Source organism: Hyla sarda, chromosome 4 (assembly GCF_029499605.1).
Source record: "Hyla sarda isolate aHylSar1 chromosome 4, aHylSar1.hap1, whole genome shotgun sequence".
Classification (NCBI taxonomy): domain Eukaryota; kingdom Metazoa; phylum Chordata; class Amphibia; order Anura; family Hylidae; genus Hyla; species Hyla sarda.
The window spans coordinates 146,995,755-147,016,566 of NC_079192.1; the positions used below are offsets into that span (position 1 = coordinate 146,995,755).

Genomic DNA, 20,812 nt, shown 5'->3' on the forward strand with positions numbered 1-20,812 from the left:
CATCTATTACTTCTTTTTTGGGTTTTTCTAACAGAGTATGATATAGTTGTGTGGCCTTAATATACTACCACCTTATATTAATTTCCTCCCTTTGTAATATTTTGTATGGTTTTGCCTCATTATTTGACTATTTGATGGCTGCCTTAATTCTCTCTGTTTTTTAGGCATTATGTACATAGTATCTGTGTCCATATGGAACTGTGTCCTATTAAGGGCAAAATACCAGTTTAGGCAATGCTACCGAATTGGAACGCATTTGCATTCCATTGTGGAGATCACCTGACTATATATCACATGATCTCGGCTGACGTACTAATTTATCAACATAGGTTAGCCCTTCATATTTCTTAGCATCGGTGTAGCATAGGAAGTGGCATCACAGTGGAACGCATACTCCGTTCCACATCCCCGGAAGTGACACATCTTCCGTTCCGGCGCATTTAAGAAGCCGGGCGACGTGAGCATGGACAATGGCATCCTCGTGGTTATGGCAGGATCATTCCCATCATCTGGATCCTATGGTCAGTATCCTCTAAACTTGTGTACTTGCCCAATAGTCTGGTTTTTATACCATCTTCTGACGCATTTCTCCCTTTGGACTCTTTTTTTGCATGTCATCTAGGGCTATCTATCCTTTGTAATCAGGTGCCGGAATATCTATGGCCCTGAAGCCAGCCACTATTTGTCTGATCATCTCCAGGCATTAATTTATAGATAAGCGGCCTTCTCGCTATCTTTTATGCCACATCTATCTCTTAGAATAACCTTAGGGGTTTCCTCATGTTAGTGTATGTATTTCATCCGTATAGGAGTCTGTGGCACTTAATCTACTTGCATAGCTAATGGCCCACCCCAAGGATATACTCTATAGGGGTATGCACTATCTCAATTGGCATTAAACTGTTATCGGCATTGAGGGAATTTTAATTTCCACACCTCTACCTGTGTTTTCCCTGCAGTTTTGTGTCACCATCTGGCTTTGCCCTATTGAAATCTTGCGCTTTTCTATGGATCCAGAACATCTGCTTCTTGACCCTATGCATTTGTGTGTGTCTATTAACATGAATACTAATAATCTGTATTATTGTGAATGTCCACTTAACTCTAGGTGGTCATACTAACAAATGTGACATCACTGTATGTTGTTGTATACTTGTATACCTATATATGTATACCCTGCTAAATCTGTCTGACTGAAAACTGACTATAGACTCACACAGACTTGCTAACAAATCTAATCTCTGACGGACTCACTATTGACCTGTTCTATTATTATCATTATTGTTCTTATCTTTACGAGCACACTTCTGGAACTGTTGTGTCCAATTTGCTCATTATAATGTTGTGTCTATAAATAGCATCATTTATTGTATGTTACTGTGGTCTCCTCTTATCCCTGATGAGCCTGCTTAATCAGGAGGTGAAACGCGTTGGCAAGAGAGGTTTGCCACAAATTGTATTAGCCAGCACTTTTTGAGTCTTGGTGTTATTATCCTGTTTCCACACGTATTGACTAGGAGTTTGTAATCCTGGTAGGGTCTTATAGATCAGGTATTAACCTGTACCCTCTCTCCTTCCTCACTATTATGGTGCTTCATTTTATATAATTTTGTACATTCTATATTTTACTAAAATCCAAGTAAAAGATATGTTTTAGCATATCTGTGCCTCATTGGTGATTTCTCGTTGGGATTTGTCAATTCTGTCACAAAAGGCCTCCAATATCAAGTGGGTCCAAGTTATCCCTAAACCTATTTCCAGATGTAGGTCATCTGCTTTCTTAAGTGGTTAGAGAACATCTCTAGAAGGGTTAAGGAACCTTTGGGGCCATTCTTATTGTTTATACTTCCCTGTTCCTGACAAAAGTGTTTCGCTTGACCTTTAGCTTGATAGAAAACAACAGGAGATTGAAAAGGAGAAAAACTCACAAAGGAAAACCAAATGCTTTCCCAGAACAGAACTTACTAGATCTGCCTGCTAACATTATAGAAAATGTCTGAATAAAAAATGAGATTATAAACTCCTTGCTATAAGGAGAAAAATATGGTGGACACTTAGCCAGATGTGTGATGTGTGAAGAATGTTTTCCTCTGACTCACAAAGGTACATGGCACAGTGGCACCTGGTTATTGTAACTTTCAAGTGGCATTTAACAGAATCATTTTTTTCAGTTGTTAATGAAAAACTGGAGTATGTAATATTCTGCACATCTATCCAGTGAATAGAAGACATTGACATGTCAATGACTGTTATTTTAGCACAAATACTGGTTCTCTTTGTTGCAATGTAAAAGTATGTTTTTACACAACGTTATGAAGAAACATGAACTAATCCCAAAACACCATCTTACAGAAAAGATAAAGCTTTATTTGGACTTAAAAGGGTTTTCTGGCCCCTGTGAGGCATGAGTATGTTTTTTTTTTTTTTTACTTGTCTTGCCATTGTAATATCACTAAAAATGCAAAGCAGTTTTATTGTCCTTGTAAATATTATAACATATATACATTAGCAATGCTATTGTTTCTTTGACATAAATAAGCACAATTAAGCTGACATATAATCTATCACAAGAATGAGCTTGCAGTGAACTGCACATTTGATTGTACTGTAAAGTTCTGTTTGGACCAGATGATGTCATTATGTGGCTGTCAGAGGTGGCTACTGTCTCAGTGATATAACAATGTTCATTCTCTGATCAGTTTGGGTATAAATAAGTATTTTCTTCGCCCTAAAAGCTAGTGTTGCCAGGTTATTGGGGGAACCTAAGAGCTTTAACCTACCACTTACTCTAGATATCCAAAGGGCAATAAATCTGGGACAGAGGTACCAATTTACTATACCATGGCTTCCATATTGAATTAACTATATGTTCCATCTAAGAAAAATATAGAAACATGAAGGGGTAGCACAGGCGAATTACTAATGGGGGAGTATATGCCCCTTTATCTAGGGATCAGTGTGGGTCTCAGCTCACAAACTCCCATCAATGTAACATTTTTACATATTATTAGAGAAGGTGTGTTTCTGTTTGCAGTCTGTAGTTTTTGTGTTTATCGCGATGCATGTCACTGCTGTGCAATTGCTAGGTCAGTTCCATTGTAGCAGTCATGATGCTATGCTTCCCGTTTGCACCAAAATGAAAATGCCTGTCTGCATATTACTGCCATACACAGTTAATAGCCTCCAAAGTTCAACTCTGAGGTAAACCCTACCTACAATCCCAATTTTACCCCGTTCAGAATACCACCTGTTTGATCCACTCAATGAGACGTCAAGGGGTCGTCAATTTGTCCGAGACAATGAACTGAAGGAACCTATCCATATAGGGCATAAAGAGGCTTTTGAAGTTATGGAAGAAGTGTCTTGAAAAGAAAGGGGACGATGTTGATTGGTGTTGTTAGAAGTATTTTTATTTAAAAAAAATAAGTTTTATAGATGTACAGGGATAATTATTGACTCACCCATGTGACTCACATATAAAAGATTTAAAAACAGGATGTACACTTTTTAACCTATTTCAAGTGGTCTTAATGTGACAAAATAACAACCAGCTAAAAAAAACAGTCTTTCCAGTACTTTTTAGGGTCTGTATACTACAGATGAAATGGTTTTATTTTTGGAACACAGAGCTCTCAGCTGACATCATGACCACAGTGCTCTCTGCTGACATCTCTGTCCATTTTAGGAACTGTCCAGAGTAGCATATGTTTGCTATTGGGATTTTCTCCTACTCTGGACAGTTCTTAAAATGGACAGAGATGTCAGCAGAGAGCACTGTGGTCATGAGGTCAGCAGAGAGCTCTGTGTTTCAAAAAGAAAACAATTTCCTCTGTAGTATTCAGCAGCTAATAAGTACTGGAAGGATTAAGATTTTTTAATAGAGGTAATTTACACATCTGTTTAACTTTCTGGCACCAGTTGATTTAAAAAAAAAAAAAAGTTTTCCACAGGAGTACCCCTTTAAGGACCCAGCCCAAATATACCTTAAGGACCCGGCCAATTTTTGAACATCTGACCACTGTCACTTCAAGCATTAATAACTCTGGGATGCTTTTACCTTTCATTCTGATTCCGAGATAGTTTTTTCGTGACATATTCTACTTTATGTTAGTGGTAAAATTGTGTCAATACTTGCATCATTTCTTGGTGAAAAATTCCAAAATTTTATGAAAAAATTGAGAATTTAGCATTTTTTTTACTTTGAAGCTCTCTGCTTATAAGGAAAATGGATATTCCAAATAAATTATACATTGATTCACATATACAATATGTCTACTTTATGTTTGCATCATAAAGTTGACATGTTTTTACTTTTGGAAGACATCAGAGGGCTTCAAAGTTCAGCAGCAATTTTCAAATTTTTCACAAAATTTTCAAAATCGGAATTTTTCAGGGACCAGTTCAGTTTTGAAGTGGATTTGAAGGGCCTTCATATTAGAAATATGCACCCCTCAAAGTATTCAAAATGACATTCAGTAAGTGTGTTAACCCTTTGGGTGTTTCACAGAAATAGCAGCAAAGTGAAGGAGAAAATTCTAAATCTTCATTTTTTACACTCGCATGTTCTTGTAGACCCAGTTTTTGAATTTTTACAAGTGGTAATAGGAGAAAAAGCCCCCAAAATGTGTAACCCAATTTCTCTCGAGTAAGGAAATACCTCATATGTGTATGTCAAGTGTTCGGCGGGCGCAGTAGAGGGCACAGAAGGGAAGGAGCGACAATGGGATTTTGGAGAGTGAATTTTTCTGAAATGGTTTTTGGGGGCATGTCACATTTAGAAAGCCCCTATGGTGCCAGAACAGCAGAAAACACCACATGGCATACCATTTTGGAAACTACACCCCTCAAGGCACGTAACAAGGGGTCCAGTTAGCCTTAACACCCCACAGGTGTTTGACAACTTTTCGTTAAAATAGAATGTGTAAATGGAAAAAAAAAATTCACACTAAAGTGCAGTTTTTCCCCCAAATTTACCATTTTTACAAAGGGTAAGGGGAGAAAATGGCCCCCATTTATGGCCCTAAACTGTTTCCTTGAAATACAACAGGGCTCCAAAGTGAGAGAGTGCCATGCGCATTTGAGGACTAAATTAGGGATTGCATAGGGGTGGACATAGAGGTATTCTACCCCAGTGATTCCCAAACAGGGTGCCTCCAGCTGTTGCTAAACTACCAGCATGCCTGGACAGTCAGTGACTGTCCAGAAATGCTGGGAGTTGTTGTTTTGCAACAGCTGGAGGCTCCGTTTGGAAACGTTTTTAATTTTTATTGGGGGGGACAGTGTAAGGGCATGTATATGTAGTGTTTTACCCTTTATTATGTGTTAGTGTAGTGTAGTGTTTTTAGGGTACATTCGCACTGGCGTGTTATGGTGAATTTCCCGCTAGGAGTTTGCGCTGCGGCGAAAAATTTGCCGCAGCCCAAAATTGAAGCAGGAAATTTACTGTAAACCTGCCCGTGTGAATGTACCTTGTACATTCACATGGGGGGGCAAACCTCCAGCTGTTTCAAACTACAACTCCCAGCATGTACTGACAGACCGTGCATGCTGGGAGTTGTAGTTTTGCAACAGCTGGAGGCACACTGGTTGGAAAACCTTCAGTTAGATTCTGTTACCTAACTCAGTATTTTCCAACCAGTGTGCCTCCAGCTGTTGCAAAACTACAACTCCCAGCATGTACTAATCACCGAAGGGCATGCTGGGAGATGTAGTTATGCAATAGCTGGAGGTACCCAACTACAACTCCCAGCATGCCGAGACAGCTGTTTGCTTTCTGGGCATGCTGGGATTTGCAGTTTTGCAACATCTGGAGAGCTACAGTTTTTAGACCAGTGCACAGTGATCTCCAAACTGTGGACCTCCAGATGTTGCAAAACTACAACTCCCGGCATGCCCAGACAACAAACAGCTATGTGGGCATGCTAGGAGTTGTAGTTTTGCAAGATCTGGAGGGATATAGTTTAGAGACCACTGTATAGTGGTCTCAAACTGCAGCCCTCCAGCTGTTGCAAAACTACATATTCCAGCATGCCCAAACAGCTGTCTGGGCATGTTGGGAGTTGTAGTTTTGCAACATCTGGAGGGCTACAGTTTAGAGACTACAGTCTCAGACTGTAGCCCTCCAGATCAACTTACCGACTTCCGTAGGATTCCGGGAGCCGTCCTCTTCTGACGCACGTCACGCCACCCGCCGATCACCGTCGTCGCAGCCTCCGGATCGGTAAGTGGCCGTCGGCACCCGGTCCCCTTCAGTTCCCCGTTCTGCCCCGCCTATTGTGGGTGGGCAGGACGGGGAAAACGAAAGTTAACCCCCTCGCCCCCGGTTTGCTATTGGTCGTCGCCTCTGATGATCAATAGCAGACCAATAGCAGGGATAGGAGGGGTGGCTACCCTGCCACCTCCCTCCTATGCCTACAGGGGGATCGTGGGTGTCTTAGAAAATCCCGATCCCCCCCCCCGATACCAGGACGTCAAGGCGTATCCATACGCCCTAGGTCCTTAAGTGGTTAAGTCTCTCTCATTCACACCCACCTTAAATTATTGCAGTGCTATTGGCTGCCACAGTTCATTGCATGGTTGTAAATCTGCTTTCTGAATGCCCTGGGAAATGTGAATCCTTAAAATGGCGAACAGAAGGAACAACACCATTTCTATGCCTCTAACAATTTTTTCTAGTGTTCAAAGTAGTTTCCACTATAAATGTTTACTTTAAAAAAAAGAAAAAACTAACCAAGGCCAGATACACACCAGATAATGCATACAATAAATAATGTGTGCAGTAAAAAGATGGTGCTGCATGCTGGCCGTATCATAACTGTTTAATTATTTGCAACCTATTACTGGTCCAAGTCTTTCCTATGGGACCTAACTCCATTCACCTTAATCCACTTTATATATGCTGTGTGATAGAAAAAAACATGTTTGCTTGTTTCGGGCATTCCAACATTAATACTAACACACAGTGGGTAACTCCATGAATATTTGGACATGCTGTGCCCACGGTAAGTATATTGATTTTCAAAGATCAAGCACAAAATATTCAACAAAACAAAAATTCTCTAGAGCCTCCTCTCCCTCTTCTGTAACTTCTGTCAAGCAAATATCCGGCCCTAAAGAATCCCCTAAATAGTATTCAACACCAACTTAAAAAAAAAAAAAAAAAATTATTTTACAAAATGGCCCAGCAATTTTTGATGCAGTTTTTTAAAGCAAAGCCAAGAGTGGATTCAATAGGTGTGTGAAAGCACTCTAACTGCTTGTATTCTCTCTATTCTTGACAGATTGTAAGCTCATATTTGTAGGGCTCCCACTCATGTATCTAATATTAATTATTTTATTTGTATTTACCAGTCTTTTGTGATGTCTAAAATTAATTATCCAAATATTGCGCAAAGAGCGGAAAACGTTTTAGTTAAATAACTAATAAGGGATAATAATACCAGTTTCCTCATTAATATATCTGAGTAAGTAACAGTTTTCCCCGGTAATATTCTCGCAGTTCAGGAAGTTGAAGCATTTACAGCAAATTAATCTGAAAAGCGCAATCTCCACTTTACAGGAAGGGCTTTCCTGTAAGGATATTTTATTGCGGTGAGAACTGATGGTGGAATCTTATCCTCTTTAGTGTTTGTAAGGAGGAAGAAGTGCTAGGGTGGAGCCTGTGCAATTTGATTTTGTGTAAAAATACACACCAAATCTGATTTCTACTACATTAAGTTGTTCTCCGGTAAAATGCACGAAGGAGAGAGGAAATATACTGTACTTTGGATTTAGAGGACTCAGCAGCCTTTCTTTACCTCAGTCCAAACACTGAACAGCCATCGGAAGAGAACAAGAAAAACATTTAAGTTGAGTGGAACTTTAAATCAGAAAATAATTGGAGATGCGTTCTCTTACGAGAAATGAGAGTCATTTGAAACCCTAAATATTGTGCCATCTTATATAAATAGGAAAATAGAATTAAACACAAACTTAAAAGAGCATTAACAGGAGCATTACATAAGACAACTCCATAGCTGCCCATTTAGCAGTTTATAATGTATTGATGTAAATACATATCCCCCTAATAGAATACTTATGGCTTCCAGTAATAATAGCATCTGGGTATTAACACTAATCCCTTACTGTGCACTGACATATTCAATTACAACTGATGTCCAACATGTGATTAAGCCCAGAATGACCCTGATGAATTGTATGTTTCAGAAGTACATTTATGTGTATTCCTGAATTCTAGAATTTACTGATATGAAAAATATGGAAAAAATAGTCGCAGAATTGCAAAATACTCTTATTTTCTTTTACTTTTAACCTCGCATGTTGGCCATATTTCTTCACAAAAACAAGGATTAAAAATCAAATCCCTATAACAATAGTTTTAGGGTGCTGTTTGCAGACATGACATGCAAAAATACATTCAAACTGTTGTTTTTAATCTAAGGAGACTTTCTGGGATTTTTTAAAATAATGTCCTATTCTTAGGCCATCACCGTCTGATCAGTGGGGTCCCAACACTTGGCACCCGTGCTGATCATCAGTTTGGCATAGCTGTTGCATCTAGATGTACATGTGAATGAAGCCTCGCCCCTATTCATGTGTAGTGGTCATGCTGGGTTACTGCCAACTAAAGTGAATTATACAGAAAATAAACCAAAAGATAATTTTCTATGTATCAAAATGGTGTTAGGTGTTACTGGGAATCTGTCACCTGTAACTAAAGTTCCAAACTGCTGTCACTGTTAGATAGTTGGTAGTCTAAGGAGACACCCAGTGGCTCAGTTTTATCAATCACTTGTCTGGTTTTTTTTTTCACAGCAACCAATCACAGCTCAACTTTCACTTTACCAGAACTCGTTAAGATATAAAAGCTGAGCTGTGATTGGCTGCTGTGGAAAAAAAGAGACAATTATGGTTTCAGGCTTATTCAGAAATCTAACCAAAGTATCTTTTATATATCTGTCTGTGCTTCCATGACATGCTTTTATTCTCTGGTGGCTCCTGAAGACTGAAATGCCTCCTTGCTTACCTTCCAAAGTCCCTTCCCTGTCTTTTTTGATTGGCAGTCCGCTGGATGCCAAGCCCTGTTTCCAAATCTCACACCTGTGTATAATTTGTGTGCACAGCACAGTAATGAGATTTGGAAACAGGGCTTGGCGCTGGAAGCTGAGCCCTGACTTTCAATTAGGGTACGTTCCCACACGGCGTATTTTGCTGCGTATTTGCTGCGTATTTGGTGCTGCGTATTTTCCTACCCATTGACTTCAACAGAGAAAATAAAATACGCAGCAGCAAATACGCAGCAAATACGCCGTGTGGGAATGTACCCTTAAGGAGGAAAAGGATGGGAGGGGGTGCAAGGAGGAATTCCAGCCCTCAGCACTTTAGTGGTTTGGGAACACCTCTTTTACTCTTGGCACTAGAGAATAAAATCATGTTTATATATTATGGAAGCATATACAGTGATCTCTCAACTTACAATGGCCTCAACATACAATAGTTTCAACATACAGTGGTCTTTTCTGGATCATTATAACTTGATACCAGACTCAACATACAATGCAACAGACAGTCCAGATCTGTGAAATATGTCAGTGGCAATCAGAATGGGCATTCACTGTTAAAACCCCTGTATAACTGAAGTGCATGCACTGACTGGTGTCTGGTAGCGCCCCCTACAGTACAGGGAGGTATTACATGTTCTGTACTCTTTACCTGTATTACTGAAGTGTATATGCTGACTGGTGTCAGGTAGCGCCCCCTACAGTACAGGGAGGTATTATATGTTCTGTACTGCTCTTTACCTGTGCCAGGGTTAGCTGCTCCTTTGGATACCAGGTGTGGGTATATTACATATTACTTTTTTAGGACATTGCGTGTACTGTACAGGACCCTGAAGAAGCTCCTGTCCTCTACATAGACAGTGATTACAGCTCCCAGCAGATCTTTCTTACTTTTATATGTAAGGACTCGCTTTATATGCATTGGTTATCTACTTATTTTTCTTTAGTCCTCACTTTTTCTTATTTTTGGATGACATTTTGGGGGCTTCAGAACCAATTACCAGGTTTCCATAGAGTGAAAAAATAAAGTTTTTCCATAAAGTTTTCAGGTCGTCCTGGAACCGATTAATATTGTAACTTGAGGGACCACTGTATAGATATATGAAAGGTACCATATGTCTCCAGCTATCCAACAGTGTCAGTAGTGAAAAATGAATTGCAGCTGACAGATTCCTTTTACGAACAAGAAAACATGAAAAAATCCTAGAACTATTATCATTTAAACACTAGTCATAACTATATATATATATATATATATATATATATATATATATATATATATATATATATATATATATATATACAGCTGTATATACAAACATATATATTACAAGTGATGAAAACAACTTTCTGTTATTTTGAACAATCTTTTACCTAGAGGGAAAATTGCACAACATAAGGTTGTGTCTGTGCATCAAAGCTTCAGCTACTGGATAAAAACACCTATGATATTAAAGTCCTGGGTAGCATTTTCATAACGTTCCTTATTCAGACTAAAGCACATGCAATGTATGTTTCCAAACTGGACATCTAGCACTTTACATGACAAAAACATAACATTTCAAATATTAACAGTTTAATACACTATTAAAGAAAATACACACAAAATAGTAAATAGTAAAAATACCAAGAAGTACCATATATCCCGGCGTATAAGACGACATTTTAACCCCGAATTTTCTTCGGAAAAGTCGGGGGTCGTCTTATACGCAGGGTATTGAAGTCCGGGATAGGAAAACTTCTGATTATCTGCCCAGGCCGGCTCCCGTGTGTGGCTGCAGGCGGGGGCCGGCCAGAGCAAGTAAAAGCTAATACTGTATACTAAAAACCAGGGTGCCTCCAGCTGTTGTGAGACTACAACTCCCAGCACGGCAAAGGCTGTCCGGGCATGCTGGGAGTTGTAGTTTTACAACAGCTGGAGGCCCCCTGGTTTTTAGTATACAGTATTAGTTTTTACTTGCTCTGGCCGGCCCCCGCCTGCAGCCACACACGGGAGCCGGCCCGGGTAGATAATCATAGGTATTCCTATGCCGGACATCCCTGTGTCCCGAAAAATCTTTTCGGGACATAAGGATGTCCGCCGGTCACTTACCATTCCCCGGCGGCGCGATCCTCCTTCGGTCCTCCTGCAGTCCGGTCCTTCGTCTCTATGGTTGTACACATGGGACGTCAGTGACGTCCCGTGTGTACAACCATAGAGGCAGAGGAGCGCAGGACCAGGAGGACCGCAGGAGGACGCGCGCCGACCGGGGCCTGGTGAGTGACCGGCCGTGCTATCTTAAGTGATCCGGTCACCGCTCCCTGGTCCTGGCACCTACTGCTATGGTCCATAGGCCATAGCAGTAGACAAATCACATGTGCAGCATGTTCAGCTGCACAGGGGCCCACCACTACACATGGGCCCTCAGGCACTGGCCAAGGGCCCCCTTGAGAGAGAGGTGCAGCTGGTGAGGATCCAGGACAGTTGTCCCGATCCCCACTCAGACAAGTGCTATTTTTTTTTTACAATCCCTGTGCTGCTCCTGCTCTGGTATCATTAGGGAGACAGGCAGTAGCGCAGGGATGAAGATATCTGATTCATGGCTCCGCCCCCAGCACAGGAAGAGGACGGAGGCCGAGAGTTGACAGGCCTCCCAGGAGCACAGCGGCTGTGAGGGTAAGTTATGTCTCCTATCCTGCCTCTCTTCTCACTAGCAGTATAACCTGGGGCTGGGGGTAGCATCCCAGTGGGGTAACTTTCCCTGCTCCGGTGTCCACAGGTCACCTACAGGTCACATTACAAGAATTTATTTGGGGAAAAATTGCGGCAAAAATTGCGGTAAAACTGCACCATTTTTGCCGCAATTAAAAAAAAAATTGTTCTTGTAATGTGACCTGTAGGTGACCTGTGGACCCCGGAGGAGGGAAAACCCCACTGGGGCCACAACATGTAGACACACTGCTTGTTTATTTATCATTAATCCATTAAGGCAGTGTTCCCCAACCAGGGAGCCTCCAGCTGTTGCAAAACTACAACTTCCGGACAGCTAAAGACTGTCCGGGCATGCTGGGAGTTGTAATTTTGCAACAGCTGGAGGCACACTGGTTGGTAAACACTGAGATAGATAGATTGACTGGGCATAGATCAGTGCTTTCCTACCATGGTGTCTCCTACAGTCCAGGCATGATGGGAGTTGTAGTTTTGCAACAGCTGGAGACACCCTGGTTGGAAAACACTATCTATCTATCTATCTCATATCCATCTCATATCTATCTATCTATCTATCTCATATCTATCTATCTCATATCTATCTATCTATCGCATATCTGTCTATCTATCTCATATCTAGGAATTGCCTTGACCGGGGCTCCACTCGCTGCTTGCACCGCTATCATATTATTGTGGGACGTGCTGCTCTACCTTCTCCTGTGCTGTATCTCATATCTATCTATCTCATATCTATCTCATATCTATCTATCTATCTATCTGATATCTATCTATCTGATATCTATCTATCTCATCTACCTATCTCATATCTATCTATCTCATATCTATCTATCTCATATCTATCATTCGCATATCTATCTATCGCATATCTATCTATCTCATATCTATCTATCTCATATCTATCTATCTTATATCAATCTCATATCTATCTATCTATCTCATATCTAGCTATCTATCGCATATCTATCTATCTAGCTATCTCATATCTCATATTTATCTCCTACCTGAACAGTTGATGTATGGGGGGGGGGGGCAGGCACATTCTTTGCACAGGGGCTCTATGCTGTCTGTGTCCGCCCCTGCAGTAGATGGTGACCCGGGCCGGAGGAGTGGTGATCGGAACACTGTGGGGGCAGACCAGTACAGACATACAGCCTCCAGCCATACACTATATATGGCTGGAAGCTGTATGTCTGTTGGAGGGAACTGCTGACCTAATGTGGGGGGAGCTGCCTACAAATGTGGGGGGAGCTGCCTACAAATGTGGGGGGAACTGCCTACTATTGTGGGGGAACTGCCTACTATTGTGGGGGAACTGCTGACCTAATGTGGGGGAATTGCCTACAAATGTGGGGGGAGCTGCCTACTATTGTGGGGGAACTGCTACTAATGTGGGGGAGCTGCCTACTAATGTGGGGTAACTGCTGACCTAATGTGGGGTAACTCCCGACCTATTGTGGGGAGCTGCCTACTATTGTGGGGAACTGCTGACCTAATGTGGGGGAACTGCAGACCTAATGTGGGGGAACTGCCGACCTAATGTGGGGGAACTGGCAACCTAATGTGGGGGAACTGGCAACCTAATGTGGGGGAACTGGCAACCTAATGGGGGGGAACTGGCAACTTAATGTGGGGGAACTGCCAACTTAATGTGGCCAACTTAATGTGGGGGGATCTATACTGCCTACCTAATGTGGGGGGAACTATACTGCCTACCTAATGTGGGGGGAACTATACTGCCAACCTAATGTGGGGGGAACTATACTGCCTACCTAATGTGGGGGGAACTATACTGCCTACCTAATGTGGGGGAACATGATGCCTACCTAATGTGGGGGGAACTACAAGGTACCGTACATCGCGGTAGGAGGGGTAGTCTTATATGGCGGGTATATCCCAAACTCTATATTTTAACTGTAAAAGTTGGGGGTCGTCTCATACGCCAAGTCATCTTATACGCCGGCATATACGGTAATCTTTTAATGTATTACTTTGATCACATTCTGCCTCTTATTGCCTTCAAACACTGTATGTAAGAAATTTATATAGAATTCATCAAAGAACTCACAAGAGAGGTCATGTCTCACCATCACCTTGTGGCCAAAATGAAAGTGGTCCAAAGGAATCAAAAGGGAATGTATACCCTACATTTTCTTACTGACTTGAGCAAGATATTGAAACATGATCCTTTTTTGGAAACTAGTTTTGATTATGTTGTTTCTAATTTTAAAATAATCCTGAAATCTTGCAGTTTTCAGTTTGGCCACTAGACCTAAAACTAAGCTGAGACTTTCTGTTCTGTATGTGATGATAAAGAGGAGGCTTCTGGAAAGTGATCTATACATCATCGCAGTGAAAGGTGAAACCAGTATGTATATATATATATATATATATATATATATATATATATATATATATATTTATTTTTATTTATTTATTTTTTTCACAATGTGGAATAACCTTTGTAAAGGCCACAAAGCACACACAGAAGCCTTTCTCATAAATTAAAATAGGGCAGTTCCTGTCTATTTTTGCATATTTCCATGGGGCTTGTAGTAAAGCTTATCTCTAAATGCTGTTAAAAACAGCTCAGCAAAGATGGTAGCACCCATAATAATGTCAGAAAATTGTATTAATGCATAGTTGTCCATTACTTACTTTGCAATGATGTTTCTTGAAACAACTGTTCAAAATTGTAAGAGGGTTCCATGTTTAATGGATGTTGTGGGCAACTGCTATCCACCACAGAAACAGGCTGAGTTGTAACCACAGATTGTCTGAAGGCATCCATCCATTTTCTGATTTCTGCTAGTAAAACCGCTTGCATTGCCTCTGTTACCTAGAGTGAAAATAGCAACAAGAAAAAATAAATAAAATTATTGCAGAAATGGAATCAAAGGGAATAAGAAATATAAAGGAAGGACTTCTATTTCTCCTTCCCGTTGGGTTAAATTATGACAATGGCTTTAAAGCTTTAAAACCCTGCACATGTGGCAATATGTGTTGCATCACCTGATCAAACAATCACATGACTTGCAATTAGAAAATCACAACTTAAAAAAACTATAGTACAAAAATAATTTTAAAAAGCCACAAAATGACTGCATCATAAAGCACCTAAAAGAATACTGGAGCCCTTTTTTGAGAAAAAAGAATGTTACGAAAGAGTATGTGATAGAGGCCTAAAGATTGGCTGGCATCTATTTCACCTGACGTCCTTCTAAACAAACATGTTTGCCTGGTTTCCTCGAGGGAATTAAGATGCTAACAGACCACCACACTGGAGCTTTTGATTAACTTCTATTTAAGCTGTTGATATGAGTTAATGAGTTTTCAGACTTTTTAAGTTCAATTTTCCTGCATTTTTACATCAATAGATAATACTGGAGGAAGGGCTAACCAATGGTTGGAATTAGTGTTGTTGTTTTAACAATATGTTCATCTGATGAGCAATGATATTGACTTTTACCTTACCTGTTATGAACAGAATGGGCCTCATTTACTTAGCTTAAACCGACCAGTTTTTGTTGGGTTATTTTGGCGCAGAATGCCAGAGTGCAACAGTGTGCGCCAGGAAAATCCGACAAATCCACCATTGCACTGTGAAAAGCCGAAAACAGGGCGTGGTATGTTGCAAAGGGGGTTTGTCCGGTCCAAAAAGGGGCGTGGTTTCACAACCAGACCTATTGACTATTGAAAAACCTGTGGGTAAATGGCTGGAAATTTCCACCTAGAAAAAGCTGGTCAGAAAACTTTCCCGACTTATCCCCATAGTAAATAAAGAGAAATCCTGCAAGTCTGAAAAAACATTTCCCACTAGTAAAAACCCTACAATCTTAGTAAATGAGGCCCACTATGTGTGAATCTGTGTGCCGGTCATGTTGGTAACACTTATATGTGTATATATTAGATATGAGCAAATTTTAGAAAAATTTGATTTGGCCGATTCGCCAAATTTTCCAAAAACATTTGGTTCGGTCCGAATTTATTCGCGGAAGATCACTATTAAAAATGGCTATTTCTGGCCTACAGAGAGGCTCAATAGTGGTGTATAACATTTTGCCTTGTCCTAACACGCATAGGGAGTGTGCTGTGTTAGTGAAATAATACTGTTATTCAGTATGACATGCAGATTGCCGGCATCGCTATTAGAATCACTGCGGCAGAGCATCTGGATGTGGCAAATTTTTTATGTAATTTTTATTTAATTTTATTTGAAGTTATTTAAATTTTTTGATTACTGATTCTGGAGAGCATCGAGCTGGCGGTCCTCCGCCAGGCGAGATACCACCTGTTCCAGCCCCTGCCTCTCAGTGCCCCCCTGACTGTGAAAGTGTGAGTGTTTCATTTAATCAGCTATAGTTCATTATTATCACTCCAAGCTGTTTCATTTTATTGTTGTGATAATTCCACAGGTATGATTATCGACGACCATAGGGCCTCAGTCTTGAAAAGATTACATCAATTTTTTTAAATTTAAATGTAAGATTTATATTAGATTCCCAAGTTTAATGTCCTGGCATTTATTTTGAACTAATACTGTATGACCACAAAACGGTATCTAACAAGGAGTCACATGGCGGCACAATGACAGAGCGTAGAGATGGCAGCAGCATGATGAGACCATAATCTGCCAGAATGACACAGCATGGAATTGGCGTTATGAATTTCAGGAAATATTCAATAAGGAACGAATGTGAATATCGCCGCAATTCTATCGCACAAATTGCTTAATTAAACTCCATTTTACAGCGTTCCAGGCTCCAGGGCATCTAAAATGGTGGATACACATGTCAGTACATGGGGCAAGGGACGCTAGGAAGGCAGGATGGGAAGTAGGCGGTATAACCCTGAATCACATGCAGGATGCAGCCTATCAGCAGCCAGTCACCCCTGTGATGTCACAGCCCTATATAATCGGCAGCCATATTGCGCCCAGCCACTTCATTCATTACACTGCAGAGAGATAGGACTGACATCCTGTGTGTGTGTGTGTGTTACAGCAGAAAAAAGCGCATTCCAGCAGCGTTTAACATCCTCCTAGTCACATCAGCATTCTCGTGGATCGAGAGCATTGCTTTTTTCACTGAAAAGGATTTTTACTGCAGCTGCAGCCCTTAACCTCACAGTCACTTTCTTTGGCATAGTATTAAAGAGAGGGGCACATAGCTGTGTCTTGCCTCATACATTTTAACAAGCTGCATCAACTTCATAAACCTTAGCAGAGGAGGCAGGAAGAATTTTTCAGCGCAATTCAGTGTCTTTGTTCCACAAAAAATCATCTACTGCTTATACTAGTCTGTAGATGGTATAATACCAAGCAGTCCATTCCTAATAATCTGTGACAGAGTGCAATTTTGTGTTTAGTACTGCAGCACTGTTGTGTACTGCTGGTGTTTTACAAAAATATATATTTTTTTAGCATACTGTAGCGCTTTTTGCTGCCCCCATCAGTGCGTACTGCATACGTGCATCTAAGTAGTGTACTCTTTTGTACCTGTTAATCTCTCAAGAGACTACATACTGTGAAAGGACAGACAAAAGTAATCACCGGCTGGTGTTTTACAAAAATACTGAGTTTTTAGGCATATTGTAGAGCATTTTTCTGCCCTCATCAGTGCATACCGCATACATACATCTAAGTAGTATACTATTTTGTACCTGTTAATCTGTTAAGGGCCTACATACTGTGAAAGGAAAGCCAAAAGTAATCACCGTCTGGTGTTTTTAAAAAATATTACAGAGTTTCTAGGTGCATTGTAGCTCATTTTTCCGCCCTCTTAAGTGCATACTGCATACATACATCTAAGTAGTGTACTATTTTGTACCTGTTAATCTGTCAAGGGCCTACATACTGTGAAAGGACACACAGAAGTAATCTCCTGCTGGTGTTTTACAAAAATAAAGAGTTTTTAGGCATATTGTAGTGCATTTTTCTGCCTTCATCAGTGCATACTGCATACGTACATCTAAGAAGTGTATTATTTTTTACCTGTTAATCTGTCAAGGGCCTACATATAGTGAAAGTCCAGGCAAAAGTAATCACCGGCTGGTGTTTTACAAAAATACAGAGTTTTTAGGCATATAGTATATACTGTGAAAGGACAGACAAAAGTAATCTCCTGCTGCTGTTCTAGACAAATACTGTTTTAAGCGTAGTGAAGCGTATTGTACTCCTTTTTTACACCCACTGAGAGGGAGGACAAACTGACCTACTACAAAGACATCCAACGTAGTCAGTTGGCCGATGCCTATCGGCAACATCGTCCATCCACTCGTAGGTCATACTCGGGGGGCGCTCTGCTTCCATTAGAAGCAGCCTAAGTCTACAGTTGCTGATGAGTACCTTTCTTTACCCGCATAGAGAAGCAACTCAGCAGCAGCAGGTAGACATGGAGCATGACCTGAACCAGCAGGTGGTGGCATATCTTGACATGGCCATGCCAACAAACCTTGAAGATTCACTGGACTTCTGGGCAGCCAAACTTGATTTATGGCAGAGTTTGCTCTGGAAACGCTGTCCTGCACGGCCAGTGGTGTGCCATCAGAGCGGGTGTTTAGTGCGGCGGGGGCCATAGTCACCCCAAGGAGAACTTGTCTGTCCACATAAAAAGTGGAGAGACTGACCTTTGTGAAGATGAATCAGGCATGGATCAGCCAGGATTTCCACCCACCAATGCTAGAAGCATCAGAATAGATTGACCGTGGTGCTACACCAACACTTCACAAGTATGGATAGTGCCAAAAAGATTTAAGGCACTGCTCCCCAGTTACAAACATTCCAGCCACCTTCATCACCGGGTACTGGTATTTCCGCCTACCGCACCACTCTGTCACCGGGTCACTTTCAGGACTCCTGTTGCTGCTGCTGCCACCTACAGGCTGTTTCATTCAACCACTATTTTGTCTCCTTATGCTTCTGCCAACTCCAGGCTGTGCCATTCAGCCACTATATGGTCTCCTCATGCTTCGGCCACCTCCAGGCTGTACCATTCAGACACTGTATGGTCTCCTTATGCTTTCCCAACCTCCAGGCTGTGTAATTCAGCCAATATATTGTTGACAGATGCTTCTGGGTCTGTCTTGGATATTAAATTTTTTATGTTAGCACTAGCAAACATACATGCTCAATCGAGATTTGAACATTGATATTTTAATGTTAGGGGTTGTGAAGCCCTTTTATGTACACATCCTGCTACCTGATCCAGGCTGTGTGTTTCAGGAACTACTTGGCTTACTAATGCTGCTGGGCCTGTGCCTACATTTTTTTTATGTTAGCACTAGCTAACATACATCTTCTATACAGATTTCAATATTCACCTTGTAATGTTAGGGGTTATTAAGCCCTCTTGTAAACTCATGCTGATGCTGTCTCCAGGCTGTGTGTTTCAGGAACTACTGTGCTTAGTGATGCTGCTGGGCTTTGGCCTTAAATTCTTTGAAGATAGCATGAGGTAACATACCTCTTCAATAGAGATTTCAACATTGATTTTTCAATCTAAGGAGTTATGAAACCCTCTTGAGTACTGCTGCTGCCTGCTCCTGACTGTGTCTTTCAGAAACTACTTGGCTTACGTATGCTGCTGGGCTTGGGCCTTAGATTTTTGGATGTTAGCACTAGCTTACATACATGCTGAATTGAGATTTCAACATTGATATTTCAATGTAAGGGGTTATGGAACCCTCTTGTGTACTGCTGATGCCTGCACCGGACTGTGTGTTTCAGGAACTACTTGGCTTAGTGATGCTGCTGGGTTGGGCCTTAGATTTTTGGATGTTAGCACTAGCTTACATACATGCTTAATTGAGATTTCAACATTGATCTTTCAATATAAGGGGTTATGAAACCCTCTTGTGTACTGCTGATGCCTGCTCATGACTGTGTGTTTCAGGAACTACTTGGCTTACTGATGCTGCTGGGCTTAAGCCTTAAATTTTTTGATGTTAGCACTAGCTTACATACATGCTTAATAGAGATTTTAACATTGATCTTTTAATCTTAGGGGTTATAAAACCCTCTTGTGTACTCCTGCTGCTAACTGCTCCTGTATGTGTCATTCAGCAACTACATGGTTTATAGATGCTGCTGGGCTTAGGCCTTACATTTTTGGATTGTAGCACTAGCTAACATGCATCCTCAATAAAGATTTCAACATTTTCAACAGATTTCAACACCTTTTAATGTTAGGGGTTCTGAAGCCCTCTTGTGTACTCATGCTGCTGCCTGCTCCTGTCTGTGTCATTCAGCAACTACATGGTTTAGTGATGCTGCTGGGCCTAGGACATTACCTATATATGTTTATGGTAGCACTAGGTACCATACATCTTCAATGGAAATGTCAAAATTCATCTTTAACCGTAGAGATTGTAAGGCCCTATTGTCTCCTCATCTGCCGCCAACTCCAGGCTGTGCAATTCAGCCACTATATGGTCTCCTCCTACTGATGCCACCTCCAGGCTCTGTCATTGTGCTGCCATGTGACATGTGACTCCATGTTAGGATTAGGTCCTTTGTACCCACATGCTGGGGCCCATGACACTAAAATCTTACATTTCTATTTAAAATTCTTATATTTCAAGGGTCTCCTCATGCTTTTGCCAACTCCAGGCTGTGCCATTCAGACACTATATGGTCTTCTCATGCTTCAGCCACCTCCAGGCTCTGTTACTGTGCTGCCATGGGACTTGTGACTGCTTGTTAGATTAGGTCCTTTGTACCCACACGCCGGGGGCCCAGGACACTAAAATTTGGGATTTAAAAGTTCCATTTCAAAATCCTCAATTTCAAATTCAATATCTTAAATTTCTATTTTAAATTCTTACATTTAAATGGTCTCCTCATGCTTTTGCCAACTCCAGGCTGTCTTTCAGCCACTATATGGTCTCCACATATTGACTGTGTATTGTAGGAAACATGTGGGTATCCTTGAGTTACTCTCCCAGCATTATTGCCAAGTTGATACCAGACCAGTAGTAAAAGGAATATTGGCAAGGACTAGCAGAAACAGGGAACTGTGGATACTGACCACCGGCTGTTTGAATTGAC

The 20,812-nt window shown here is 41.1% G+C and overlaps 1 protein-coding gene across 4 annotated transcripts in view; it reads right to left on the bottom strand.

Annotated features, from left to right (window-relative positions):
* Positions 1-20,812, bottom strand: part of WDR72 (WD repeat domain 72) — a 362,110-nt gene that overhangs the window by 126,659 nt on the left and 214,639 nt on the right. For all 4 annotated transcript variants that reach the window (XM_056572344.1, XM_056572345.1, XM_056572346.1 and 1 more), the window contains one exon: positions 14,425-14,605. In XM_056572344.1, the coding sequence (XP_056428319.1) occupies positions 14,425-14,605 (181 nt within the window). The remainder of the gene's footprint in view (positions 1-14,424; positions 14,606-20,812) is intronic.